General features: G+C 41.4%; 1 protein-coding gene across 2 annotated transcripts in view; it reads left to right on the forward strand.

Moving 5' to 3' along the window:
* Nucleotides 1-2,906: 2,906 nt before the first annotated feature.
* The window catches only part of LOC138607412 (pre-B-cell leukemia transcription factor 1), a 61,129-nt gene continuing 51,070 nt past the window's right edge, over nt 2,907-12,965 (forward strand). For both annotated transcript variants that reach the window (XM_069680002.1, XM_069680003.1), the window contains exons 1-2: nt 2,907-3,475; nt 4,403-4,476. In XM_069680002.1, the coding sequence (XP_069536103.1) occupies nt 3,288-3,475; nt 4,403-4,476 (262 nt within the window). In that variant the 5' untranslated portion in view covers nt 2,907-3,287. The remainder of the gene's footprint in view (nt 3,476-4,402; nt 4,477-12,965) is intronic.

Below are 12,965 nucleotides of genomic sequence, written 5' to 3' on the forward strand. Positions count from 1 at the left end.
TACATAGCCAGTGCTTCGCAGGAGCTCCTACGGGAAGAGTACCTAGCTCCAGGAATGCTCTGCAGCTCCACCTGAGGCTTGGGAAGACAGTCTGAGATGTCAGTGCCACTGCACCTCAAACTCAAATATGCTAATAGTTGTACAGAGGAATTCCAATGGGTGCATCCCAGTTGTATGTTTTGAATTGTGAGGAAGAAAATCTGCAGCTTGTTGATTTTTAAATAGTGTAATATTAATTAGGTATTGTTTCACGATGTATCTGCCTTAATAAGTTGATAAAAAAAGTTGCAGACTGGTGGCTTTTAAAGCCTTTCACGTGCGGCGGCATTGAAGCTCTTTTTTTCCAACAGCTTCTTACTATGCAACACTGTCTCCTTTGTACAGTGCTGACCTGTTTTCAAAATAACATTGTGGTAACAAGGTAATCGCAACCTGGATTATTTTCACTGGAAATGGTTATTACAATGAATGAAACGCAACATTTATGCACATCACTGGATTCGCAAAGAGGTGGTTGGGGTGGTCTAAAGACAGAGGTAGGTGCAGGAACAAAGCACCAGAGTCCGGGAAGTGCTTACACACTGTGGCATCGAACAAGCGTGTGGGCTCTTCTTCTTCATTTTCCATGTGCTTTAGTGAACCAATCAATGTTTAGGAATGTCTGAATAAAACTCTTTTCATAGGTTGTGACCAGCAGAGTGTTTGATCATTGTGTAATTGGTCATTCTTTGTACTTTGCTCGTGCACTCATTGCACATGAGTGGAGTCTTCCCCCAGCTAAAGCTTGTAAGCTAGTTTGTATAACAATGTCATGGGTGTGCTGAGCTGCACATGGACTCGTCTTGTGTCACAGCCGGCATAGTACATTCATGTGTTGGTGGAGTGGCTTTGACATTTGTCCACTTCGTACTTTCAAAATTACAAAATCTAGCATACTCTAGCTGTTTTTTTCAAAGTTGCCAACCCCTGCTTTAAAGGTACTCTGTGGATTTCGATGATTTGTATAGCTTTCGACTGGTGTTGTCTTAAACAGGTCCATGTTTTGTTCATCCTGCTGCCTGCGCACAACCACACAAGTGCTGTAATACACATTCGATTATGTTTTGACGTTCTTTTACTTATATACACGAGGCGCCAACTGGTGGGTCTGGACCCAAAAGTGGGTCACGGAGGTGTTTTCAGTGGGCCGCAGATGTGTGCTTGAAAAAAAGAAAAGTTGTCTATGCTGCGCTTTTATTTTGAAGGACATGGGTTTCCTATGACCTGCGTGCAGTAGTAGTGTAGTTTACTCTCACTCCATGTATCCACAGATTGGATAATCCCAGCTACAGTTACATTTACATCATTGAAACTTAATGAGCCCTAATGTAGTTGCATTTATGTTGCACTTTATTTCTGTTAACAACTGCTATTTGAGGGATTTGGAGAGGGAATATTTTTCTCGCACTGTTACCTGCAGGCCATTTTGGTTGACTATTATACGGTTGTGTTTTGTGATGTTGACATACTGTGATGTTTTGTCCGTCTCTGGTTGAGAACCACTGATGTAAACAATGCTGTTTTCAAAATGATCCCAAGATGTTTTACAAAGGTGTTTTGAGGAAGGAAACTGATTCAACAGATTCGTTAGACCTCAAGGGTACACAGGTTTCGGTGATTAGCACTAAATATAAACAGAAACCTGGTTTGTTTACAAGACAGCTTAATAAGGCATCTCTAATGTTTGAAAAAAATACTTTCAGACCAAGTTCACAATGTTTATACATTTTTTCAATATCACATTTTAATCGAGGCTTCTTCAGATGGGCATTGTTTACACATTTTATGTCAGGATTAATTCATATCAGGGAAAAGGTCACAGGTAGCGTTCAACATCTTGTTTAGCTCTGTTTCATTTTCAGCAGCTCACAGTAAAACACGGAGCCATTCTTCATCATTTACATACATTCCTTATTATATGTGTCACATATATATACATCCAGGCTGATGATTTGCACAGCACTGTGCTTTTAGTTCCACACTGAAGCTTTATTCTGTTTTTGCCCCTCCTCCTCATCCACCTCCTCTCTTCCCTCTGAATGGCTCTCAGTGGTGGAGGGGAGCAGCGGCAGTGAGGCAGCAGCGCTGGGCCTGAAGGGCACTTTTCAGCCTGGCCAGACACACTCGGGCCTTGCTGCTTGGCTGCGCAACATGGGTCACCGCCTTACATTAGGAGGACCCTGCCAAAGTCAGCCAAGCGGAGCCCTGCAACATACCTGAAAATGAATGAACAAAGTCGATGTTCCACCGCCTACTGCAACACCAGAAGACGCATGTTTGACTGTTAGATTCATGCACAAATTAATATCTAAAAGGTGCTTTCCATAAGGTGACTCATCAGCGGATAGATTTTTCCTGCTATAAATCTTCAATCACATTATCTGTCTAACCAATGAAAGGGCCAGCCAATAGTTTTGATTAGTGCACCTTATTTCTTGGCACAGCGTGGGAATGAAATGCTCTCTAGTGGAGCCAGTGGGGGCTCATGCTGAGGTCAGAAGGGGAGACTAAAGCAGACCTCTTGTGTCAGCCTCTGTTATTTATTTGGAGGTCAGCCTCTATTCATCATTGTGTTGCCATTTCGAACAGTCTCCCTTGCTTGTAAGGCAGCAGCTTCTCCTCTGCATCCCACCTTTACAGTCCAATGATCGACGTTTCATGAGAGGCACCTCAAGGTGGGGCTAAATGGTCTTATATTCCCAATCATGTCGCGTAGGCGGAGTCTGCCTCTCATGCTCTTTGCTGTGCTGCTGCTGCCTGCCTGCCCAGCCTGTACTGTACATGACAAAAGCAAGAGGATGGACTGAGTGAGATAAATCCACACTTCTTTTTTCTCACTGACACTTTTTTGTAGGAAGAGGGGGTTTTGGATCACTGCGCCACATTACAAAAACACGGGTCCTAGTTCATGTTAGTAGTAGAAGGAACCAGCAGCCTATCTCTTTTTACGCACAGCCTACTCCAGTGAAGGCAGCAGCAGCAGTTCAGATCAGATTTCACATTCAGCTCCGACCAGCTGAGAGAGAGAGACAGCCAGAGAGAGCAGGAGGGCTCGTATCTCCGCTTTCCAACACCGATCCCCCCTTCTGTTCGCCACAAAAAGCCCCTGCGAGGAAAAACCGGGTGCGCGGCGCAAATATTAAATCACCACTGGGATTTTTTTCCCTCTCCTTTTTTTTCTTTTTATGTATTTTTGCAGGATTTCAGCAGCGAGAGCGCCACACAGAATTAGATAGAGAGCAGCAGAGATGGACGAGCAGCCGAGGTTGATGCACTCTCACACGGGGGTAGGCATGGCAGGGCACCCCGGCCTGCCGCAGCACATGCAGGAAGGCAACGGAGGAACGGACGGAGACGGCAGAAAACAGGACATTGGAGACATTTTACAGCAAATTATGACCATCACGGATCAAAGTCTGGACGAAGCCCAAGCCAGGTAAAGATATGCTCCGAACCAGCCTCTTCTTCCCGAGGAGGGGGCGGCGGCAAACTGGAGAAAAATAATAAAAAGAAAAGGAAAGACATTTTTAAAATATTAATTATTTTTTATAACATGTATGATACAGCGCGCTGTAGAGGAAAGTCTAAATGTAGAGGTTTTGCACAGCCTTGTGCAAAAGCCGCTAAAACAGTGGAAACAACGGTAGCATGCCTGCAGATCACTAGTTTGCTTCACAGAAAAATAACCGCGCTCCTCAAAGAGGAAATAAAAGTGCATGAATATGGTGTTTATTAGTGTGACATGCCAACGTGTCGCCCACTGAGTCTTTTTAAAGCACTTAATACCTTCAGTCAAGGTGCGTTCAAAGACCAAACAGATACAGTTGAAATTAAATGTTCTTAATTCTAAATATAATTACTAAGTAACACTTAAGTCTGTCCTTAAAGTGTCTTCCAGCTTGTTTACAGCCTGCTGAGCGAAAGCAAAACAACTTTTCTTTTCTATTTTTACTCCTGATACATAATTCAACACCTCATCCATCTTGTGGAATCCACTTTAAATTCACCTAAGCTGCAAATGACTGTCAAAAGATGCCAGTTAAAAATGTATTATTTATTGAAGAGGTTAGAAAAAAATAAATAAATTACAATATTTATAATTTTATAATCACAGTGCCACAGGTAAAGCTTTGTCTTCAGATTAACAATAAGGCTGTATGTATAGCTGACACTTAAAGGTGTTATAAAGCACTTGGAAATAGTAAATACCTGTAATTTTAATCTAGCATTTGCCTCAAAAATTAAAAAATAGCCTAAACATGATACAAAAGTAGAATTGCTGTCCAATAATTTCAAAGCTAAATATGTTTTTGAAAAAAAAATGTGTCTGTGGTTTGCTCATGAAGCCACTTTTCTGTTGCAGGAAACACGCTCTGAACTGTCACAGAATGAAGCCAGCTCTGTTCAATGTCTTGTGTGAAATCAAAGAAAAAACAGGTACGTTCATATTAATTCTGCACTTTAATTAGAGAACCTAAACACTGCACTGTTGTTATCTCTATACTGTCTACAAGAAACACTCCTTAACCAGGTTAAATGAACACAACACTGCACACTGTTTTTTTTTTCACTAGAAGAGCATGTAGCTAAAAACACACACAAAGAGCCTCTGTGTGGCTTATTTTATCATCAAAGGCTAATTTGCTATTCACACGCTAAAGTCACATTGGAGAACCTGATGTTGGATATTTAGTCACAACACAATTCAGCATATAAATTTCACTGACATGTAAGACATGTGTTTCCTCCTGTAGCGTTTTAACTCTTTCACAATAGGAACTGTGGACAATTACCTTGAGCACTCCTTATCAATTATGGTGTCAAAATATGAATGAGGGTTTTTTTTGATGCTATTGTGGAATAATAGAGAGTTTGGAGCTAAAATTGTCACAAGCACGTTGACGTCTCCCCTTGTGAGTTAACTGTCAAGCGTGTTGAATACGTCTCTTTCTATTCTGTATTGTGTCTCTCCATTAAAGCGCTTGTGAGAAAGCATGTCAGCAGAATAATTGCTAGGAGAGAAAATAACGTAACACAGGAGGCGTAAGTCATGTTTCCAAATCATTTTCCCCGTGACATTTCTGAAATTGGCACAGATAGAATTCGGTGCACTTCAGACTGATAGCGTGCATCTCATCTTTTTTATGTCTTTAGACTGATGTGCTTCTACAGGACTCTTCAGAACTTACACTGTTGAGATATTGAGTTGCCAAAGCAGGGAGAGGCAGCGCTTTCACACTCATTAGTGCATGAAATCAAACGGAACGGATGGAGAATGAGGAAGATATTGTTTTCATTGTCCCCAAAGTTGCACTTGCTCATACTTGACCTCTGTGGTGGCGTTGACTGGTGCGTGTTCATGTTGTTTCTCGTGTGTGATCCCACCCTCGCCCGGTGCTTTCATGGATGTTTTCATTGAAGTTCACCTCGCTGCCTACCCAGCAGCCCCGGCAGTTTATCTTGAATCGGCCACAGCCTCAGGAGGGAGCAGGGGGCCTTTTGAAGCCTGCTGGCTCCCTCTTCTTTTTTTGTTGTCTTGGTAGGTTTTCTGGAGGGGGAGTGACACAGTTATGCATAGTGTTTTACTCCCTGGCGCTTCTCGGAGTTCATCCAAAGTTCGGCTCTGCTGAGAGTACAAAGTAACTTGGACCTCTTCCTGCCTGCACACCCATTCTTCTCTCTTTCAGCTGGCAACCTATAAATACAAGGTGCAGCTCCGGAGCCTTACACAGGAGATCTGGTGCCTGTCTTGTTTAGAGGAGTTGAATTTTACAGTTAGCTTTGGTAGAGTTAGTGAGAAACATCTCACATTAAATACACCTGAAACTTTTTTCTAAGTTTGCTTAAATCAAGATCATTCTTTTGTTTAAACATCAAACATATTTTTAATACGGACATTCTGAGAGTTAACTTTGCTAATTTATCTGCTTGTTGCCTGTTGGCATAAAAATCCTCACAACACCGTTAAGATGAATTTCAAACACAATTTTACATTTGTGCGTCACTACACCTTTGCAGTGCTGTCAGTTTCAGTGTAAATTAAACGTTTTATTTCGTAAAATAAAACGTGGGGTGTTAAAAAGTCTTTTAAAAAACAACACATTTGAAAAAAAGTAGTGTTCACTATTTCTCCATTAGGTCCTCTCATCAAACATAAACTGAGGGCTTCAATATCAAAAAACGTACTTTGAAAAATATTTTACTCTTCTGCTGAGCTCAGAATGTTTTCATCTTTACATCAACTGGCGAAAAAGGTCCAGATATTGACTTTTTAATGTTTTATTTCCCCCTGTAAATCATGCTAGTTCTGAGTATTTATTGAACTGAAATACGCAGAAAAAGTTCCAGCTTGTTGCTCCCTCTAGTGTTTGCTCCCCTTTGGAAATTAAAGTAAAACTCTGATGAGGGTTAAAAAATTCTTGTCGTTTTGTAATTTTGTTGTAATCTTCTTGTAATCTTTTCTCTATCAATAGAACTTATGTATTGTTGTGATGGTCAGTGCAAAGCAAAGTCGGAGGCTGTTTTGCTTTTCTGATGTTGGGATGTTGCTAGTGTGCGGATTCATATTCTTGATGTTGGCAGTGTGATGGTGAAAGAAGCTTTGATGTGTTTTACGTTTCATTCATTCAAGGATTCGAAGAAGGCTGAACAGGAAACCGCTTTGTTTAAAAAAAAATGTTTTAAATATTAATTTCACAGCGAGTAAGTTAAAGAAAATTCTTTTGCACTTTCAAGAAATGCTAAATGATGTTTGTCTGCATATCCACCTTTGAATATTTCAGACTGACGGTGTGCAGAGCGTCCGACTTAGAGCTGCAGATGAACCGCTCTAACTTTGTGGCGTCTCAGTGCAGAGACAGTGTGTGTATCACAGAGCTGCTGTTTGCTTGTGTGTATATTTCCCCTCCCTGGCCGTCCCCCGAGCGGCTGACAGCACCTGCAGGACACAATGCCAGTGTTGATCTAGGGCCTGAACTTGTGACCCACTCTGTGTATTTTTACTGGGATGAAGTGAGGGATGGCCAACAGAAATAATGTGCAGTATAAACAATCACAACGGTGCTGAGACACCCGGGAGGAAAGGACGAGGAAGGAACACTGCATTTCAACTTCAGACATCGAGTTCGTCTTTACCCCGATTCATTCCAGGCATATTTGGGTTGTCTTTTTTACTTCAAAGGAATGCTGCTTTTCAGACGCTGTGCACAAATCTGTGTGTGTGTATGAGCAGCGTAGTGCATTCTCAAGAGCAGGCGAAGCATAAAATATATAAAGCATATTAATTATATTACTTAATGTGTCCGAAATGTGGAACAAAGGTTAAAACAGCAGGATTTTGTCTGTGTTAGCGCTCGTCCTAGCAACAGCAGGGTGCTCAAAGGTTCTCACACAGACTTTCCAAAAATACATCCAAACAATTTGACTCCTCTGCTATTGGCTCATGAAACCTAATCCTTGCACTAAGTGAGTTTAAGGCTGGTAAAGATGGGGATAGTAAAAATATGACAAGTTAATGTAAGATTTTGCTCTCTGCACGTAATCCTGCACTAAGAACACTGATATTTCTCAGGTGGACTGTTTTCTCTTGGTCTTCACCATCAGGTTTATATGATTGATGAAAAGGCCTCTTTAGATAAGCAAATGCTTGACAAACTGATTTGGAAAATGAGCCGCCTTGACCTCTGTAAACACTTCACCAACATCATAAATCTCCAGCAGTGTCAAACAAAACCACTCCTCGACTGAGCTGCTCGCTAAATGTGCTGCTCTGACTTGCTGTTTAATTTTTTTCCTCTCAACCTCAACAAAAGGCCGGCTTTCTTGTGGCCCGTGTTTGTGTAGTGTTGGGTTTCAGGCCTAGGGGATCCTCCATTTATAAAAATGACTAGCCGAGTGATGTAATGTTATTTTTTGAAGGGTGAAAATAGGGTGTTTTACGGAGGGCAGCCGAGGAGTGTTTGACAGGATGAAATGAGCCAGAGGTCTGATTATGGAAGGTGCATGGAAGCCTACACTGCATTGACTTGTCAGCCCATTCAGACGCTTGGCATCTGCCTATTTGTATTACAGAGGCTGAACTCAGATCAGCCCTCACGTCACTGTGAAAACACTTTAGAGCTGCTTCATGGCGATCAGGTATGATTTCAAATGTCTGGAAAACAGTTAAGAGGTTTAATTGATTTGTCTTTTCATTAAAAGTATTTTGCCATTTATTGATTACTTAGAGTCACAAATCTTAAGCTTTTGGACTATTATAGGGCCACGGCTGCAACTAAAACTTATTTTTGCTTTCTATTAATGTTCCAGTTAATTCCTTAAATATTCTTCTTATAGTTTGTTCTATAAGACATTACATAAAAATGCTCATAACATTACCCTAGAGCCCAAGTCAGCTTCAAAAGCCCATATCACAATAGTATTCAATTTACTGTCAAACCTAGAATAGCATTACTTCTTTTAAGAACCTGGACGATCAAATTTATCAGTATTTTTGCTTTTAAAATGTCTTAAACCTGAAGTCAATCTTCAAATCAGTTGCCTATACATTTCCTGTCTATCATCTAATTGATTAATTGACCAATCAATGCAGGTGCAGACAAAGTGAGACATTTGGAGATATCACCTTTGATACTGGATCACATTTTATTGACCAACCAGACGAAAATGTAGTCATCAACTTAATTCATTAATTTGTTATAGCTTTTATTTTTTGCAAGCACAGCACACAGTTAGACATGAACGTATTAGAGTTAGCTTAAAGCTCATTTGCATCTGCTGTCCCTGGGCAGGACAGCAGATACACTACAAAAACAGAACAAGACATACAATTCCACTCGTGTTAGTGTCATTAGGCATCTGTAATTCATATTAAAAATAAACCTTAAGGGGCTGAAAGTAAGTAAAGTAAGTAAGTTTTTTAAATATTGTCATTATTAATTAATCTTTCAATTATTTTCTTCATTAATTGTTTGATTCTTTTGTTGTTGGTGACGTCAGATTTCCACAAAGACGTCTCATAGAACAAAGGACTTTAAACTGATGTGACCTCTTAAGGTGTAACCAGCAGGTCGTAGGAGTGTACATTAGTGTCTCTGAATTTTGAGGCCATGCAGACGTCTGCTCGTGTCACAGGGCCGTTCCTCCCCTCTCCTGCCTCGTCTCTCGGCGGACAGAGAGAAGACTCTGATACATGCAGCAGCTTTTGTCTCCCTCTTATCCTTCCTCCTCGATGCTGATCCAGCAGCATTCGGGGGGAGAGAAATGCCAAGCTCGCCACCACAGCTGTTTCCCCAATCTCTCTGCTTAATCATCCACCGAGAGAGAGAGGGAGGAAGAGCTAAACTCTGCTCCGAGAACGAAGACAACCAGGGGGAAAAAAGTGTTTGGATTAAGCAGCGTGAGGCATGTGCTGACTTTTGACTGTGTTTGATGCAGAAGCATAATCACAGAATCATCTGAGAGTGACGGCATTGTAAATGGTGTCTTAATACCATTACAGTATAGAACAATGTGCTTACATTATACATTATGCAAATTGTCAGTCGCCTAATTGATACATGTTAATCATATTAAGGAGCTTAATTATAAGAATCTTACTGTGCTGCCATTTGTTAATTAACACTGACATCGCACGTACAAGGAAGTGATCTATTTTTATCAAGAGGAAGTTACCCTTCCATGATGGTCTCATCTTTGTGAAAAAGAAGCATCTGGATTATATTGTTTTTATATTTTTAACTCATATTTTTCAGAATTTCCGGAGCTGATGCATGATATTTCTCCTCCGTTCTGAAGCCCACTGGATGCAGTTTGTAGAGAAATTACATTAAGCTCCGAGCAGCCCTGCCAGCGTGCAGATTACAGACTGAAGGCGAGATCCAAGTAGACTTGTAAAAGAGCGCCGGGCTCCATCTTTTACCTGAATGTCGACTCCTGCGCTCGGCGCTCTGCTTAAATATCACTGTTCTGCCATTTACCTCGTTCACGGCTCTCTTTGCAATCTCACTCCCTGCAGGTTTGGTCGGCCTCTTTTTTTACAACAGCCTCCTTAATATGTTACCAATTTAATCAAGTCTGCAAATTTGTTATGCACGTTAAATTGAACATGCAATGGCACATTTGAATGTGGTTGCCATACCAACCCCCCAGGAGTTCATTTTCCATAATGTAGTGTTTGGAATCTCATTTCCTCCACTTTCCCCCGCTGCTACTTGCAGACGCCACCTCCAGGCTCTCGCTGTATGTTCACTGTGAAAGAGGTTTGGCTGCCACGGCTTTCAAACACTGGAGGGAGGGAGAAAGAAAGGAGAGAGGGAGAGAGAGAGGCCTCTCTCCACGTAGTGGAAATGACACAAATTAATATACACTACTTAAACCAGACCAAGATTAATGGTTCCCTTTCGCTGCAGCTTAGTCCCACTGTCAGTTGCCGGGTGCTCGTTGGACAAAATCAACACTAATCAACATTTATTCCACTTTTGCCCTGGGCTCTCAGGAGTCTGGCAGGACTGCGTGCCCCCCCCCCCCCTTCCCTCCCAGCAATCCACCCCTCCCTTCGTCCGTCTCGCTACGCTTTTCACCTCTCATCCAGCTCCTCCATACATCACCCTCCTCACACCGCGCGGCTCCTCTGAGGAGAGTGCGCCCCCTCCTATCAGGCCACATTAGAGTCATGATAGATTTTCTCTTTTCATTTGCATCTGATATTTAACACAGCAAAGCAGTTGCTCTGTCACTTTACAGTACAAGTGTGTGAGCATGTGTGTGTGTGTGTGTGTGTGTGTGTGGGTACATTTGAGTGTGTGCATGCAGGCTTTTGTTGGTGTGTTTTCGAGGCCGTCATTTCAGTCAGCAATCTTATCTGCACTCAGTTACAAATGCATTATGAGAAACAGGATATGCATGTGTGTCAGGTGGAGTGTTGAGACAACACTTATACAACACCTATTTTCTGGAGGGTTGCATTTTAAACACACTTTGGGAATCTCAGCTCCTTGGTCGTGCCGTAAGATAAAAGTTATCACATGAGCTACATGTTCAGTATCATCAATATTCTTTCCGTTTCTGTGACTTGCAGTAGTTGCATCTACAGATCTGCTGAATCTCGCCTTGCCTTCTAACACAGCGACATTTAGCATCATGCACAGGCTCATAATTTGCCGAGCTAATGCTGACCACAATTCTGCTGCTGCTACTCATCTCTTTGTCATTCCACCGGCTCAATAAAAACATGCTCAGAGGAACAATTATTAAAAAGTATGACCAAAAATGATGCAGTGTGTATCCTAAAAGTAAGTGCAGCACACTGCTAGTTATTGTTTTAGTCTTAGAAGCCAGATAAAGTAGGGCCACGATGTGTGATGTTACAAGGACGGTGATAAAAACAAGTGCAGATCCCTTTGTTATTGCAAATATAAGTACACTTATTTACACAGATGTATGAATATTTAGCAGCATACATTATACTATAAAATGTTCCTTAAATTACATATAAAAATCACAAGATATCAGCTTGCTTAGTATCGCAAAACACTGAATCATAACCTCTGTACTGTGCTGTGTATTGACTGCCAGATTCTTGCCTGTTGTTGCTCTAATTATCAGTAGTATGATTTCGATGAGTCTTACTCTTGTTGGTTTCCCAAGGTGTAAACAGAAATTTACAGTTTACATGAAATTATGATGAAAAATGTGATCCTGGTTCATAACATTAAGCACAGTGTCTTATTTTATCCTTGCCATTGTGAATTTTAATAACTCTATTATATATGCCATCTATACTACTGCTGAAAAATAGTAATTTTTCTTTATTATAGGTACACTTAAGCTGCTGCTAAGTGATTGCAACATGTATAGTTCAGGTTCATCCATCAACCTCATTCATCAAAACAAACTGAGCACATTCAAGTTTATTTTTAGAATTTACTTTCTGATAAAACGATAAAAACTGATACTAATTCATCTGGTATGATATTGATCTGACAGAGCTGTCATGTGGGAACAAAATAAATATTAAATCAGAAATCATTTGTTCCGAATCAAAATTCGCCGTGTATAAATGCAACAAGTCGTGCATTTTACACCAGCAGAAGGTGTTCTTAAAATGCACACCCCACCTGATCAGCATATTCTCTTACTGTTCTCTTGGCTAAACCAAAACTTAGTGCCGAACATGTCATGTGTAACAAAGCATGTGTATGAACTTGATTTTAAGAGCAGAAGAGTTTCTTATCTGATAATTAAAAATACATCATGAATTCTACAATTTAGTTTTACATACTTTCAGATTTTAATTTATGCAGCTTTTGTCTTACCCACTTGTTACTATTTAGGAAGCTTGATGTGCTGGATCGATTCCCAGCATGCATTGGGCGAAAGCCAGGGAAACACCCTGAACTGGCGAGCAGTCCATCACAGCAGCTCAGATTGTATTCACCCCTGGTAATCTGAGGTGGGTTCCCTCCTGCACCAGCCTGAGAAATTAGCGTTAGCATGTTTGCTTTGTTCCCCTCTGAAGATGAAATTGTACAAACAGCTGATGCCTCTTTTCCTACTTTGCCAGAATATTCAGCGGCGTGTTGTCCATCTTGTAGCTTTGCATGGCCAGAGGCATTGTCACGGCACCAACTGGCCTCATTGAAGTGACACCCGGTGCTTTGTCAGCTTTGTGTCTCAGGTGCCAACCTGCGCGTCCCAAAATAAACTGTCATGCAATGTGGCAGGACAGAAAAATGTAGGAGCATGTTGTGGGTTCCTGCAGCCCCCCCCTGAAAGGAAACAAATGTTCCATAGCAGAAATGCATTGTGGTTTTGGATGCCTTCCCAGCGCCGACACCAGCGACATGGTGGGGAACTCAAAGCGTGGAGTGTGATCGTCTGCAGGAGCAGCAGGGGTCACAGCAGGTGGGATCACAAAACTTGCAGTT

This window comes from Semicossyphus pulcher, unplaced genomic scaffold, assembly GCF_022749685.1.
Source record: "Semicossyphus pulcher isolate SPU_LCO1_2020_fin unplaced genomic scaffold, fSemPul1.0.p SCAF_4, whole genome shotgun sequence".
NCBI lineage: Eukaryota > Metazoa > Chordata > Actinopteri > Labriformes > Labridae > Semicossyphus > Semicossyphus pulcher.